This window comes from Acinonyx jubatus, chromosome A1 (genome assembly GCF_027475565.1).
Source record: "Acinonyx jubatus isolate Ajub_Pintada_27869175 chromosome A1, VMU_Ajub_asm_v1.0, whole genome shotgun sequence".
Taxonomy (NCBI): Eukaryota; Metazoa; Chordata; class Mammalia; order Carnivora; family Felidae; genus Acinonyx; species Acinonyx jubatus.
In genome coordinates this window covers 44,042,035-44,059,237 of record NC_069380.1, presented here as the reverse complement: position 1 = coordinate 44,059,237, position 17,203 = coordinate 44,042,035, and the positions used below count along the sequence as shown (strand labels likewise).

At 32.0% G+C, this 17,203-nt stretch overlaps 1 protein-coding gene across 3 annotated transcripts in view; it reads left to right on the top strand.

Annotated features, from left to right (window-relative positions):
- The window catches only part of KLHL1 (kelch like family member 1), a 354,119-nt gene that overhangs the window by 228,288 nt on the left and 108,628 nt on the right, over positions 1-17,203 (top strand). For all 3 annotated transcript variants that reach the window (XM_027064981.2, XM_027064980.2, XM_053216359.1), the window contains exon 6: positions 8,816-9,002. In XM_027064981.2, the coding sequence (XP_026920782.1) occupies positions 8,816-9,002 (187 nt within the window). The remainder of the gene's footprint in view (positions 1-8,815; positions 9,003-17,203) is intronic.

Genomic DNA, 17,203 nt, shown 5'->3' with positions numbered 1-17,203 from the left:
CTGATTCCTCACAGAGATGGCTTGCTAACTGCTATGATCTGCTATTTCCCAATCAGAATTGTGTGTGTGTGTGTGTGTGTGTGAAAGAGCTAAAAGAAGCAAAAATGCAATAATGGTTTCTCATGAGAAATCTGCATACATTTTAACATGTCCTTTTCCAATTATCTTTTTGCAAAATAAGATGACAACAGAATTTTAGAAAGTTATACTCCTCCAGATTTTACCTTTAAAATTCAAATAAATACAGTTAATATTTAAGAATGAAACAGCTACATACAGAACCATAATAGCAAGATAAAAACAGTGTATTTTTCTGCTGGCAATTACTAAGTACAAGCAATAGAGTACTAAATAATGAAATAAGGAAATTACAGATCAAGTCTAAGTCCTAAGGAAATTCATTTGTATATGAAAAGATAGAGGAAGTTTTTTTCATTGAAAACACAGATAAAACAAGAACACTCAACTGAGACTCAGGTGGTTCCAAGGTGAAAAATCACATTAAAGATGCAATAAAGAAAAAAGCTCAAGTGGGGGGTAGCAAATAGAACAGCGTTATCAAAGCAGAAGGTTGGTCTGGAAGTACAGTGAGATATGAGCCTGAACTAAGTGGGAATACTTAAGAAATACTTCCAATTTTAATGCAAGGAATGAAAACAAGACAATAAGACAGTAAATGGTGAATGCATATGTTTTAGGACACGATGTAGGAGTAGTCTGGATTCTGCATATGATTTTTATGTCACATACGATAATTAAAATTTTTAATCTTTCTCAAAAATTCAGAAAAGAGTTCATATCAACAAGCAAAGTGGCTTTCGGAAAGGGAAGAGAATAGCTGAATGGAAGGATCTCAGGCAGTATTGTAATAATCAACAATATTTAATGACTCTTTGGAGTGGGCTAGAGTGAGAAAATAAACTTTTCTAAATAGAATTATCATTGGATTAAAGATTGAAATATCGAGGGATCTCAGTAAAGAAAACACATTTGGGGATATTTTTTATTCATATACTGTATTTTCCAAAAGTTTGAATCAGCTTAAATAGTAGTTTAAACAGATGTACAGGTAAAGAAATACTGTCATCCATCAATAAGAGATAGAAGGCATGAGTCAATACAGAAAGAAGAATGGTAATGGTAAAGAATAAGTTCAGATTTAAATGAGTGAGTTTGAATTGTTAGTGGAACATTCAAGCTCAGTGTTCCTTAGTGACAAGTCAAATAACCTTACATAATGTTCAAGAGCCCAAATTATTTGTGCATTGGAGTTTTGCTATTGACTATGACTAGAAATAAGCAAGCCATCAGCTGAATAAAAGGTAAATTATTTAGAAATGTAGATATTTGGTTGGTTGTTAAGCAAAGATGTTTCTGAAAGAGCATAAATATTTGTTTTGTTTTTCTAATGCTTATTTTATTTTTGAGAGAGAGGAAGCATAAGCTGGGGAGGGGCAGAGAGAGAGGAAGTTAGAGGATCCGAAGCAGGCTCCTCACTGGCAGCAGAGAGCCAAATGCAGGCTAGAACTCACAAATATCAAGATTAAGACCCGAGCCGAAGTCAGACGCTTAATTAACTGAGCCACCTGGTGCTCCAAGACCATAAATATTGTACAGACAATTAATTTATGCACGTAATTTGCAATGATATTGAATATATCTCTGCCTATACATTATCTGTTTTCAAACTTCAATGCTATAAATGTTATTTAAAATAAATTAATAGTCTAATCAGAGTAAATATTCAATCACTTAAATAGTTACTGAGCAATTCCTAGGAGCCTTGCTAGTTGTACCCAACAAGAGGTAGCAGACATTTTTTCCTGATTTCTTACAAGTTTATGACTAGCATGCATCTGAAGCCCTTGAATGACTACACAGATGCCAACTGATTAAAGTCCAATATGATCAATAAAACTAAATTGTGTCAGTTGTGGCCTCAGCCACTTAATTAGGTAGTACTCATGGAAGTAATAGAATGTACACCAAACTCTGATAATTGTGTCTGTTTTAATAGAAGACCTAGAGGGAAAAGACATTACCAATATTATTTTTTAAAAAGGTGGGATCCAGTCAGATGAGAAGAAAGAGGTCTGAAGAGCTAAAGTATGAAATCCAGAAAAATATACATAAGGTATCTTAGACAGTGATGGAATAGCTAAAATACAGTTGTATTACACAATTTTTGTCCTGCTAGTCTGAGAAGGCTGAATAATGTCCTGGAAACAATAATAAACTAATGCATGCCGTAGAATATAGCTAGATATGAGTAAATTAACAAAAGTGTTCTAAGGGGCGGGGAGGAAGGTAGACTTGAATAGAATAGATTACTGGTGAGAGAGACTGAAGGCAAACAGGTGCCTATTACAGCACTTGGCACAAAATAGGTTCTGACTGAATATTGAATGAATGAATGAATGAATGAACGAATGAAAGGTCCAGAGATTACCTAGAATGCAATGAAATTTTTCTGGATGAAGATGATGTTCATGCAGGGCACAGAATCACTTATTTCAGTTTTTTGAAATTTTGAGCTTTCAAACTACCTATGGAAAAGCAAATCCATGTTAAATAACTAATAACCATAAATTATAGCAGCATAAAACCCATCTCGTTTGTCACTAATAAAAACTATTATTTGAGTTAATTTTATGAGCTCTACTTGTGATCATGTCATTGTTCTTCTCTATTTGTACTGTCAGCCTAGCCAATTATTTTTCATCTTAAGGCAATCAAATATTCAGAATTGAAAATATCCTGTATTCAGAATAAAATTAATTAACCTGATCCTTATTTTGTAGATGGTTTCCTCTCATTCCTCAAATACTTGAGCAAGAATTATTCAGATGTAACTGATGTAAGCTTTAGTGTGTCAGTAATTTGTGTTTTCCTTTTGAAATGACAGCACAGGAGGAGACATAGAAGCTGTACTGTATCTGCTTTCTCATTTATTTTAAAATATAAATAATATTTTCAAGTAGTTTAGCCAGAATAGTGATTATGCTTGCAGAAAAGATGAGAAGGTATTTCCATCTCTTAATATGTCATGATTCTATCCTTTGCCAAAATTCTTTTCAACAGATGTAATATAAGGATCTCTCTACTCATATCAATGAGTTTCTTTCAGGCAGAAGATTGATATTCCGGCTATAGTTGAGCTAGTTACTCTTACACAAGCTTAGGCTGTTCCAGTCACAGCAGATACTCAAATAATAGCTGATGAAGCGTTGTTGGCATTGGTGCACCAACTAACTTCTATTGCCAAGCTTTCATGTAATTGTCCATTTTCTTCCTTCTGTGTCTTCGAAAATCTATCTGAAAGGGAGGAAATCTGCAGAAAATCTCTCTGGCATGAGACAGTTTATATTTTCCCTTGCAAAGTGGAACAACTCGACCTACAAGCTTCACTATTTCTTAGGTTGCTACAAAGTTTTCTGATAACTTACTCTCCCCTCTCACCAGCACCTTATATTGACTATTAAACAAGCACGGGGCTTATTCATCACTAAGTGTGCCTATTAAATCATTGTTTCTCCATCTTATAAACTGCTTAATAAAAACACCTGAAAATTTATTTGTATCAGACCTATTTATAAGATATTGAAGTAGAAAATCATTTACTTTCTTGCAGCTTACAGTATATCATAATATTTTATCATTCATCCTATTCATTTTGTCAAGCAATAAACTTGAAAGACTGTAGGAGACTGTCACTTGTTCTCTAAGGACTGTCACTTTTAATGGAATCAATTTTGGTTTATAGATTCAAATAACGTGAATAGATTTTCTTTAGCACAACCTCTGGTAGCAAAACAAAAGTTTGAAATATTATGAAATAACATGAGATATATGGAATTTTGTCACACTGTTATGAATGTGAGAATGTTTTCATAACCTTGATAGCCAAAGGACACAGTGTTAGAAGAGTTAATACTTCCTTTGGTCCATAGGAAGTTTAAATTTATCTTTTTTAGCTGTTTTTTCAACATTGCATTCCATATTCCAGTGCAATCCCTGACCAGATAGAAGGTATAGATGTATTTGCTAAGTTTTGTATAGATCCTGTTAGTCACCTTGCCTTTCAAAGTATGTCTTCATTCATGCAGTTATTACTCTCCCTTTTTCTAGCCATTAACATCATAAGAACACATTACTGTAAATTATATCTCCTAACTGGCATTATTTTATGGTATTTTAAAAAGTTTATGTATAATGCAATTTTTTATAATATAAATATTTTGACTTTTACTACAAAATTAGAGGAGTATGCCCTGTATGTAATAAGAGTAGGTCATGAAGCACAAATAAATCTATGCATTTGATTTTGTTTGCTTATTATATGAGACAGTTATTTATAATGTTAAGGAAATATCCATACATGTGATTTAGTGTAAAGAATCATGACAAAGATTCTAACCAAGAGATTAATTTCTTTGACATATAAAGTTAAAATATGCAGAGAGGAGACAACTTTTTTCTGCATCATATTATAATTATCCTATTTTCTTATTTGAAGGCTGGCAAAACAATGCAAACTCTAGGTACTTAAATAATGCATTCCATTTTCATGAAGCAATACTTTTAGAGTCATAATTTGAATTTGTTGAAGGCATTTAAAATGAATTCATATAATACTCTTGGAAAAGTGCAGTTGAGAAGTGTCTATGTGTAAACATATGGGATTAAACATTCATCAATATTTTCATGTTGCTAGATATGTGGCTATTTTAAGCATGTTGTTCAATTCCTCAAACCATCAACAATCAAATTATTTGTGCTTTAATTACAAATGTAATGGTCATTTTAAATAAACATTGTTTTAAAAATTGAATTTGTATTTTCCCCCAAAGTGTAATTAGTAATAAAGCCAATGGAACTTTAAGAAGAGTATGCAAAAAGAAATTAATAATGTTTTAATATACACAATTGCAAAAATATATTTAATCAAATTTCATGATATTTCTGGCAACTGTAATGTTGTAACAAGTTATTTTGAGAATGCTAGCTATTAATAGATAGATTATTCTGATTTTTCATAGTAGTCAATCTGACTATCATACATGTTTCTTGACCACGTTCTATTCTGCAGCTACAGGCTTACCGTTAACTTGCAGATCATTACTTCATCACAAGGAAAACCTACCAAGGTTGTTTGGAGATAAGACTCATTTGCAAAGTGGCTGCTTAGCTGACACAGATCCAAGGATCAACCCATTAGATTTTTATGTAATGTTAATTGTCAATATACCCTATGTTGCCCTTCCTTTTTAGTCTCAGGATATTTTCATTTCTCAAATTATTTCTAGATGACAAAATATTTTGAAATGTTATTGTTTGTAGGGAGTAAAATCTTTTCTTGAGGTGTAATACACAATTAATTTATAATGATGTAGTCAATGATTGTTCTCAGTGTAAGAATATACTAACAATGCAGATTTTGTGAAATGTCTTAAAAACTTTTTAAATTATAAAATAAATTATATTATGATTTTCCTTGATTAGGGGGAGTATTGATAGGTAGTAATCCGAGGAATAGATTAATTTGTAGACAATTATTGTACAAATTCTTTTTTTTTAAACTTTTTTTAATGTTTATTTTTGTGAGAGAGAGAGAGAGAGAGAGAGAGAGAGAGAGAGACAAAGCATGAGTGGACGAGGGGCAGAGAGAGAGGGAGACACAGAATCCAAAGCAGGCTCCAGGCTCTAAGCTGTCAGCACAGAGCCCAACACGGGGCTTGAACCCATGAACAGTGAGATCATGACCTGAGCTGAAGTCGGACGCCTAACCAACTGAGCCACCCAGGCACCCCTATTGTACAAATTCTTATATAAACATGAGTATGTTTCTAAGTAGTACATAATTATTGAAATACATTGATATATTTTCTAAATTTGACAAAGATGGTATTTCACAATAGGGTAGGATTCATTAAAAATGGAAGAATGTGAAAAAAAAACCATTTTTCATTTTATAGGGAAGAGTAAGTGGTGTTAATTTTGGATTAACTTAGGAAATCTAAAGATAGTTCAAGTTTAAAAGACAGCTTAACCATTATATTATTCTGAATTTGTGTCTTAATTTGAGATGAAATAATAATGCTAAAAAGTGTTGTCAGAGGACATAATCAGAGACACATAGTATTCATAAGCAATAATTACAAGTCATAATTTGAAAATACACAATAATAAAGTAAAAGTGATTATGAAGAATTCAATTTTTTAAATATTTATTTATTTTGATAGAGAGTGCACATGTGTGGGGGAGAGGCAAAGAGAGAGAGGGAGAGAGAGAACTCCAAGGAGGCTCCACACTCAGCACAGACCCCAGCATGGAACTGTATGTCACCACCATGAGATCATGACCTGAGCCAAATTCAAAAGTCAGACACTTAACTGACTGAGTCACCCAGGTGCCACTCAATTTCTTTTAAAATAAAAAACTTTGTCAAATGATTAGAGGCATGCCACAATTAAGAAAATTTAAACAATGTTTTGTTAATAAAAGGAAAAAACTAAGTACAGGATACCTTGGTTATTTTATAGAAATAAATTACAAGTTTTAGTTTTATTTTGTATATCTTCCTTGTTATACTTTGAAATGAACAATTTATAATATTTTATAATATTTTTAAACCCAAATCTTATATTTATTAAAATATTGAACATTATTTTTACATGGTGATAAAATTAAAAAAGAAGGCATAGAGATTTTTAAACTAAAACTAATCCACTATAATTAGTTAAGAGTCATTTGCATATTGGAAATAGTCTATGAACTCATTTTTAATGCAAATGACACTTTATACTCATATGTTAAAATTTGTAAATATTTCCATCTATGTCATGAATCCATTTATCTAAAACCTAAGCCTCAAATTTCCAGTTAAACTTTTTGATTATGAGTTATAGTTTTCCAAGTTAAACTTTTTGATTATGAGTTATAGTTTTCCAAGACACAAACATAGAAATGAAGCACTATCTTTTGAATGTGCTTCTTTAGTTCCCCTTTTATTTGGTATTTGGTATTTATTTGGTATCTTATCTGGATAAGATATTCCTAGAGTGTGCTCCTAATAAAAGAAAGTTTCTTATGGTCAACTAACCCCATGTTTCTCCAAAACAGTGAAAAAGGGAAAGAAGAATTTATGGGAGCCAACTTCAGCAATATATACATTTATCACTGGAAAAGCTAATTGTTTTCCTTTTAAAGAAAGGAAAAGGCTTAGATGTAGAAAAATATTCTTTGATACAGAGGTGACCAAAAGCTATATCAAAATACTTTTTTTCCATTTACTTTATAAAGACCATTAGGGTCTTGTTAGAAATAGATATTCTCTTTGCCGGTCAAAAAAAAATTTTTTTTTAATTACTGAAAGAGAAAAACAGTAGTCCTTTTAAAAGATCCATTAGAGATATTCTATCCTATTCCATACCATTAAATTTATTTTTTTGTTTTTCTTGTTTAGTATTTAAAATGAAGGTGGATAGGAAGTCAACACTAAGATTTCAGTGTACCAAAAGTGCAATGTAGCCAAGAATTTAATTGAACATCTTCTTTCAATATTCCAAAGCATCAGGAAACTAATATATTACATTCCTTATTCACCCCCAGAACTTTTATGTTACCTTTCCTACATGCCATATAAGTTATCTTATTTGTTTTATATTCTTCCTGTCATCTCCAACAATTTATGTGTCATGTGATGGCTAAATAAATTTACTTAATTAAGGTTAAAATTATAGTGTTAAAATTAATTAATTATATGCTGCCATCATATACTAACTTATTCTCTCAGTACATATTTGAGTACAGATATTGTCAAGTTTCTTACTGATGGGTAAGAAAAGGTCAGTGAGTCAATATTAAATTTTCAACTTATTAATTTTTCTAAATATGTGTTACAGATTTAACTGTCATTTGAAATGAAATACTGATTCATTAGGAAAGAGAAAGTGATACTGAAATAGTAAAAGAAAGAAAGAAAAAAGAAAAAGAAAAAAAGAAAAAGAAAGAAAGAAAGAAAGAAAGAAAGAAAGAAAGAAAGAAAGAAAGAAAGAAAGTTCAAAGAAAGGAAGAAAGAAAAAGAGAAGATAAAGAACAACAGAGGAAGAAGAAAATAAGAGAGACAATGGATGTGTTCAAAGAAATGTACACAGAAGCATTTGGGGGAATGAAACTCTGGTGTAGCAAAAGAAAAACATAATATAGCTTCAAACAGCTGGTCTTACTCTATCCCTCCTTCAGGTGCTAGATTTTTGGTATAAAAGTTCTTAGTTTCACTGTTGGAAACTTTGCCTACTATACGACTTTCCAACTGCTTGCAAACTTAAAGAGATAAAGAGAATTGATTTCATTATTGATTTTTTGTATTCGAAAGGATTTTAAACTATACTTGAGATATCTTAAAATAAATATATATTTATGAAGATTGTTAATGCAATTTGTTGAAGGTTATTTTTTAATTTCTTTTCCCACACAGCCTTATGGCCAACAGAGGCAACTATATTCAATTTATAATCAGGTTTCATAAGAGGAAAGGGAATGGAAAAAGTGATTTCTAGAAGTTTCTTTACAACCCATGTAATTAAATGACAATAAATAGTATTGAATAGAAAATAAAATCCATTCTGTTTCTCGTGGAAGCCTTCCATTTTACTCATATTTTCTGTCAATGTAATTAATTCCTATTACATTTTGCATTTTTCTCCATATAGGGGTAAAATCATAGGCATTAGGCTTCTAATTTTAACTACTGATGTCATATACTCATTCCTATAAAAAATATTATTAACAGTAATTGTGTATTATTCACAGATATTGGCTGACTTAGAAAACCATGCATTATTTAAGAATGACCTGGAATGTCAAAAACTGATTCTGGAAGCAATGAAATATCATCTATTGCCAGAAAGAAGAACTTTAATGCAAAGTCCAAGAACTAAACCTAGAAAATCTACAGTTGGAACTCTGTATGCTGTAGGAGGAATGGATAACAACAAAGGTATACAATTCTTTGTTTCTTGGGGGGTTGTTTTGTTTGTTTTGTTTTTACATTTCTTGATCTATATATAATACAACCTGTATCAGACCATGTCACAATTTTAATATTGCAATCTGTATAATACCAACAAACCTCACATGCTTTACACATTAAGATTTAATATTAAGGGGAAAATTAAAAGAACATCTCTTATTTTCAGCTGTAGTTGCTGCTTTTGCTTTTTATTCATCTTTAAATCATTTATCTCTTGTGCATTATGTGCCAGGCTTCATATGAAATGAAAAGGGGACTTAAAACACTTACTTACAAACACAGGTCAAATAATTGATTGGATATATTGACAACTATATTTCAATACTAAGTAAAAGAAATATAACATTCCAGGTACATGCTTGCTAAAAGCAATATTATGAAGAAGAGAGTTTCTGTTTTTGACGCATTTGGAATCTTACACAGAAGCCTGGCAAATAAATAGACAACTATAAACAAATGTAATGTCTGTGACAGTTATATTTTATAAATTTAACTGTGATTACCAATTTTGCTGTTCAAAGGGAATTGAATGATTCATTTAAAAGTTGAACACATACATTTGAAGGTCTCATTCTTTTCTGTAATTAGTGGAAAAAGATCAATGAATATTTGTCTTCTTCAGCTTATCTTATGTTGTGAGTTCACAAGACAAATAACGTAACTGTCATATGTTTGTATTTGGTAAGTGATATAATTATCCACCATACATTTAATATACACGTAAAAGTTGGCAACGACAGAGTGTGGTCACATGTTCAATCTCTATTAAATATATTTGTTATTAAAGAATTAGAGGGAAGCAACAAAACATATTTCCACCATTGTGAATTGAGATCCCAAAACAGCAGCTACAGGGAAATAATTTAGGGAAGACACATATTCCCATATTTTGTTTGTCATGAAGATATCTTGTGGCTGGCTGTTAGATGGTGTTCACCTGTTTATTTTTTGACAAGTTTAATTTCTGTTTACTGGGACATTGATTTTTCATAGCCATCACATTAAATGAGCACTAGGTAATTTATATTTATATATGCATATATATGAGTACACATATATGTATATGTGATAGTTTTATGATGTTTCAAATTTTAAAGTCAAATGAGTGATTATTTTTTTAAAGAACACTGTGTTAGAGGTGTCTGGGTTGCTCAGTCAGGTGAGCATCTGACTCTTGTTTTTGGCTCAGGTAATGATCCCAGGGTCTTGAGAGCCTGCCCCCAGTTGGGCTCTGCACTGGACATTGAGCCCACTTAAGATTCTCTCTCCTTCTCCTTCTGCTACTTCCCTGCTCTCTCTCTCTCTCTCTCTGTAAAATAAATAAATAAATAAATAAATAAATAAATAAATAAATAAATAATAAAGAACACTGTATTCTACAGAAAGAGTGCCCATACAAGAACCATTCCACTTGAAAATATGCACACGATATTTTTTTTTTCTAAAGAAGAAGAATACAAAGAAGAGGAGCAGGGGAAGGAGTTGGGGAAGAGGAAGAGGAGGAGGAAGAGAAGGGAGAGGCAGAGGAAGAATATTTATTGAATCTGTTCTGTTTCTGATGAAGGCTGAATAATAAACATAAATTAAAATAGATACAAAAATTACTATACTATCAGGGCACCTGGGTGGCTCAGTTGGTTAAGTGTTCAGCTCTTGGTTTCGGCTCAGGTCATGATCTTACAGTGTCATGAGTTCAAGCCCTGGGTCAGGCTCTGTGCCAGCAGTGCTGAGCCTGCTTGGGATTCCGTTTCCCTCTCACTCTGCCCCTCCCCAACTCACACTGTCTCCATCTCTTTCAAAATAAATAAATTAATTTAAAAAAAAAAGAATGTTTAAAAAAATTACTGTACTATTAAAGAACGAAAGGGCATGACTGAATTTGAATTTTTAAATCTGGTGATTTCACGTTGTTATAGCATAGAAGAATATGAGACTATGGAGTCTACTGAGTTAAACTGTTGCCAGCATTTGAATTTCTCTCAGCAGTCTTTGAGATTGAAGAAATTCTTTAAAAATTGATCTTTCTTAATGATTCTGAGTTTTCTTTCACTTTAGAATTGAAAATACCAACAATTTACTTGTTGTTACACATATTCAGTAAGATACAGGTGTAAAAGAATGTGATAATACAGGAGGTTTCAAAAGATATTCCAGATTAAATCAGCAATACAACAGAAAAAAATTATTTGAGGGAACCTCTAAGAATTTTTACCATATCCTTAGCCCTATAGGAATCAGATATTAATATCCCATAAACTTAGATACAAATCTAAAACTTAATACCAAACCTCAGAGATCCTTTTTTCCAAGTGAAGCAGAAACATATAAAAGCCCAATGTTTCAAGGGATTTAAAGGGCAAATAGAACATTTTCAAGGTAATCCCTCCTATTTGCATCATGCTTTTACTGCTTTAACAGTGATTTCTACACCTTATTAACTTGTGTAATCTTTAAGCATTAAGATTTTATCTTAAAATTGTGTTTTCTTGGAAGATAATAAAAATGGAATAAAATGCAAAAAACATCAAAAGAAAAAAACTACAGCAAAAAAAATTGGAATTTACTTGGCAAGATTATTTTCAAAAGTAACACAATACATAACACTCAGTGTGGCATTTTTGAAATTATTTACACATTTATATTGTGCTATATATAGGGCTATATAAACATTTTGTTGGATTCCTCTTCAGCTCCATAATTCCTGAGATTAAGATGACATCACATGCGATAAATAAACTATGGGTACAACGCTTGCAGATTCTCCATAGATATGAAAATTGAGAGCATGGTTTTCTCTGTTCCTTCTTCTTATAATCATATGTGTACACATTCAGTGCTGATGCACAGGTTTTGTACATCTATTTTGTGCCAGGCTCTGCATTAAGAACTTGTGTACCACGGTGAACATTATGAATATAACTCCTACTTCACAGAGCTACCAAGTTAATCTGGGGAAACAAATAGTAAACAAACACCCAAATGAAACGAATGTTATAAAAAGGGAATTGCAGGTGGAAGGAGCATAATGGCTGAAGAGCAAACCTGGTCTAGTCTAGAAAAGTAAGGAAGTACACAGAACATGTCTGCTCTTTTGTTGTGGTTGTTGTCGTTTTCTCAGCAGAAATCTAAAGAACTATTAGGCATTAGTTTAGCACATTGTTGGAATGAGAGGTTGGTCTTGGTGGGGAGTTCCAGACTGTAGGTACATCAAAGGTGAATGTTTAGTGTTGAAGAAAAGTGACATCTTCCAAAAAAATGGAGTGAAATCCCTTATGGCTGAATTATAGTCAGTAGGGAAATGAAAGCATGGTAGTGAAGGAGAGACACAGTAGGCTTCAGTGAGGCACTTTACAGGATTAATTCTGATTTGTAGCTACAGAGGTCTTGAAAGGCTGGTTAAGCAGCCTTTGAAATCAGGGGGTGCCTATTCAAATGCAAGAGTGTCACTTAAAATTTCTAGTATACTTTACTCTTTCTCAGTATTATATCCATTTCTGTAAAAATTATATGCATTAAATGAGATGAAGTATTATGTAAAGAGGTTAAAGTATAAAACACAAGGCATTCCAACATGTTTCATACCAAAGGGACTCCCAAGGGACTCAGCAGAAACCTGGTCTGACCTTCCTAATCATGTGGAATAAGGCCAAGGCATGTAGGAACTTTGGAGACATGAGACTATCAAGGTGCTGTGAAATAATGGTGATACGGCACAGGGAAGGGAAGAAGACAAAAAGATATTCATATAAATGACATTTATATTTATATCATGATATATATATGGTAAGTACCTTTTATGCTAATATGAACATTCAAAAATGTTCATTTTTGATGTTCAAGTGAACATCAAAAATGATGAATTAAATGAGAAAAAAGACTCAAGCCATAAATAGAAGTTTGCAGTGTTTTAGAAAGCCTGATTTAATTCACTTTTATAACAGAAAAATACTGAAAAATAAATATTTAAGAACATAGCAATATATAGCACATTTTAAATCCAATTAAAACATTATTATATGTATTCATATTTGTTCTACTATGAATTGAGAAATGAGGGGACATAAAATTAAATATGATTTTTAAAAAGGCAATAATCATAAGCTGTTTTTATAAGGAGACTGATTTTCCTTAAATGATGTCAACTGAAATCAAATACAGATTTAAATCAGTGCAGTGAATTGTATTGATCAATTGGGTGTTTTGCTAAGAAATTTATTAAAAATCACACAGTAATCATCATAAATTTTTTTAAAAAGGTTGATTTAAAGATAAAACACCAATTGTTTACTTTCAAGTGCTTGCATTGACTTATGTATGAGTCATGTAAACTACGAAATAAAATTTGGTGATAGTGTTTAAGGGAAAATATTAGCATGAAAATATCTTTATTGGGTATATATTCTGATATTAACTGATTATTAGACAATTCCTTAGAAATAGGAATAGTTTGGTTTTGTCCCTATCAGAAAATAGTATTTTTTTTGGAGATAACTTTTTTCAATCTAGTAAACCATATATTGAAAATCTGATAAAACTACAAAAGTATAGATAAGAAAAATCAAGTATGAGCTTATAACTTAAGCACAATCCCTGTTAACAGCACGGTATATTTCTTTTCTCCAATTTCTACGTGTGTGTGTATGAGTGTGTACAGCCGTAACTATATATCTACATTTATATAGAGATATACTTACTTACATTTGTTTTCATCTCGGTCTCTGTGCTTATCTAGATAAGGTTCTAAATATATGTTGGTTTATTAGCCTACTTGAAATTATTATTTGTGTTGCTTTTATTCATTATTTATATTACATGTGTTAATTTATATTTCATTAAAATTTTAAAATACATCATATCAAGAAGCTTACTAATTCTTACTCATATGGAAACACCACAGCTTCTTTGAGCTTAGTCCTATTATTAAACACTTGGTAGGATCCAATTCTGTTTTCTTTAAATGATGTGATCGTTAGCATCTGCATGCATCAAGAGTTATTCCTAACCTTTGAGTGTTCTTTATAAAGTTTACCAAATGAAAAATTACTGGGTGGGAAGGTAAAGTGGTTGTGACATATGAGCCAATTTCTTTCTGGAAAGTTTATAAGAATTTATAGCATCACCAAATTATACCATAGGGCCAGATTGTCTTCTAAACCAATTTTCTGCCTTACAAAAAGACCTTAATATAAAAATTTTCTAGCATAACAATAGTAGAAAAATTACATAATGAGCTCCCATGTTTTGACATAACTTTATATTTTTTCTTAGTAATAATCGAGTTTTGAATATATTGAATTCTTAAGTATAAAATCATGTGTATAATGATATAGAATGACATATTCCTTCTTTTTTATTTTTCCAAATTCTATTTCATTGTCTTGATCTAATTGCCTACATAATATAGTATAAAGTTCAATAGAAACAGCTCATTGGGGTAATCCTCTCATTTTCCTTATTTCTTTATTTTAATATTTTTTCTATATTTATTTATTTAGAATAAATCTAATATTTTACAAGTTTGCTGTAAATAATAGCATAGCGATACTTGGCAATTTCTGGAAACATGATGCCTCTATATAGAGATTGTGAATAATATTACATTGTCTCAGAGAGAATTTACTTTCATTTTGGCAGACACTTGAGTAAGAGGAAAACCCATCTTCCAAATCAGGATTGGATGATTTGAGACTAAAATGCAGTATTTTGAGGACTGCTCTACCCCTAGTTTGTTTTCAATATCTAGATGAGAGCCATTCATCCACTGAGGGCCCTGAATACCCTTTTATTTTCAGAAGAATGAACCCTAGCTAATTTTTAGCATTTTAGCTTCAAATTCTGCCTAGATTTTTGCCTCTCATCAGATATGTCTTAGCAGCAAATGCACAGAGAAGACAAGCAACAATGTCCCACCATTCTCTCTTTTGAGGCTAAGGTCCTAACTGCCTTGGTTGTGTAGAAGTGCATGCACTTAGTATCTTCCCTGCACCATGACACTGCCAAGGAGCCTGTGCAATGAATATTCCCAGGGCTCTTGGTCTCTAGCTGCTTGTGAATCAGCATTTCTTATGGGGAAAAGGACCAAGAATTGTTCAGCTCACTTCAATGCTCATCTCTTCTATGGGTCTTTGACCTCTTAAGTGTTAGCTGCCTTTTTTAGTCTCTAATGTCGTTAAACAGCTAATTTTTTGGAGTATTTTACAACTGTCACTTTATGGTTACTCTCATGAAGATAGTCTTATACAAGCTTATCCATCCTGGTTATGCAGAGGCCCCTGTGGATTTGTGATTTCAAGTGTCCATTTCTGAAAATTCTCTCTTTTGTGAGATTTATAAAATAATCATTCATGTTCTCATCTTACTTTTAAATTTCATCCGTTATTTATTTAAATGTTTTTACATATTTATTTTCTATTCCGTAATGAATAATCTCAACATTTAAAAGTTTGAGAGTCTAAGCGTTGTCTGTTGTTTCTGACAAGTCTCATTTTTGTTAATTTGATTCTTTTACTGTTGAATAATATTATTTTGAAGTCATAGTTCATTCATCGGGCTTTGAGGGGACTCAATTGGGATGTTTGCCTCCAACAAGTTTAGCTTTAACCAAGAACTGGGGGCACCACTGACATAAGTCCTGTCAGTCCTCTTCAAAGCTCCAGACTTCACGCAAAGCCTCTGGTTCATTCTTCCACCTTATGGTAGACCAAGGGCAGGTGCTCCAGATCCTATCACAGGTGTAGACATCTTTCCTAAGGAAGTGCTGGCTTTTGTATTTGGTTAGCTCTCTCTCAGGTTTTATCTCACTGTTCTTTCAGATATTTGGTTGTGCCCTTCTCACTTTCGTTGAAGTCCAGCACTGCAAAAAAAATAGTGTTATGAGTGTTATGATAGTAATTTTCTCAGGTGTCTTGGTGTTATAACTAGAGGGCATATCAGCTGTCTTCTATTCTCCAATAAACAGAAGCCTCCTTTTTCTTTTCCATTTAGAATTTTTCTTCATAGATTATTTTACCTCTTTATGTCCTATACTTCTTGCAACGTAGGTATTTTGTTTAGAATTCAACTGTTAGCAGTTTTTCCTATCTATCACATATTTATAAAGTAGATAATTGATACATCCATGGTTAAATAATTCTGAGTATTCACAAATTTGGGAGTACTATTCAAATATAACTTAAAAGTCTAAATCTTTAAAATAGAGATTATAATTCTAACTCAAAGTATTAAATTATATCATGTACTAAATTAGAACAGTTAGATACAACATAGATGATGATTCACTAGCAATTTGATCAAATCCCCACACATTCTCCTGATAGCAAAAGTAATACAACTCAAGCTTATTAGAAATTGATACATCTTGGGGCACCTGGGTGGCTCAGTCGGTTGAGCGCGGCTCAGGTCATGATCTCACGGTTTGTGGGTTTGAGCCCCACCTCGGGCTCTGTGCTGATGGCTCAGAGCCTGGAGCCTGCTTCAGATTCTGTGTCTCCCTCTCTCTCTGCCCCTCCCCTGCTCATGCTCTGTCTCTCTCTGTCTCAAAAATAAATAAAACATTTAAAAAGAAGAAATTGATACATCTTGGATCTGTATGATCATTAGCAGATATTCAGAACTACAAGTATAAATTAATAAGTATATTTATTCTAATGTAATAGATCAATATTGTTACTTCTAGTAGGCTTTTGGTAAATATTTGTCATATTTAGTTTACAACTTATTTAACTGATCTTAGTATATGTCCAAAATGAACAAATCTTGTATATATATATATATATATATATATATATATATATATACATATACATATATGTATATATATATATAGCAATAACTTTGAAGTAGAACATTTATGAATATAAACTGTGTTCATATGAAAGTCTCCTTTTTTATAATTGAAGATCTAAAAAACAAACTGTAAATAGGAGATTGCTATTACCTAAATAATTTTCCTAATATAATCCTTCAAGCAGAAAAAAAATATCACGAATCTATATCAGGTCCTCAGTAACTGAACATTGAAGAATGTTAAAATTATTTCATCAATGGCATACTTTGAATACCTATTTATTTTTTTAAAAATATTTATTTTGAGAGAGAAAGTGAGAGAGAGAGTGGGGGAGGGGCAGAGAGAGAAAGAGAGAGAGAGAGGGGATCCCAAGCAGGCTCTG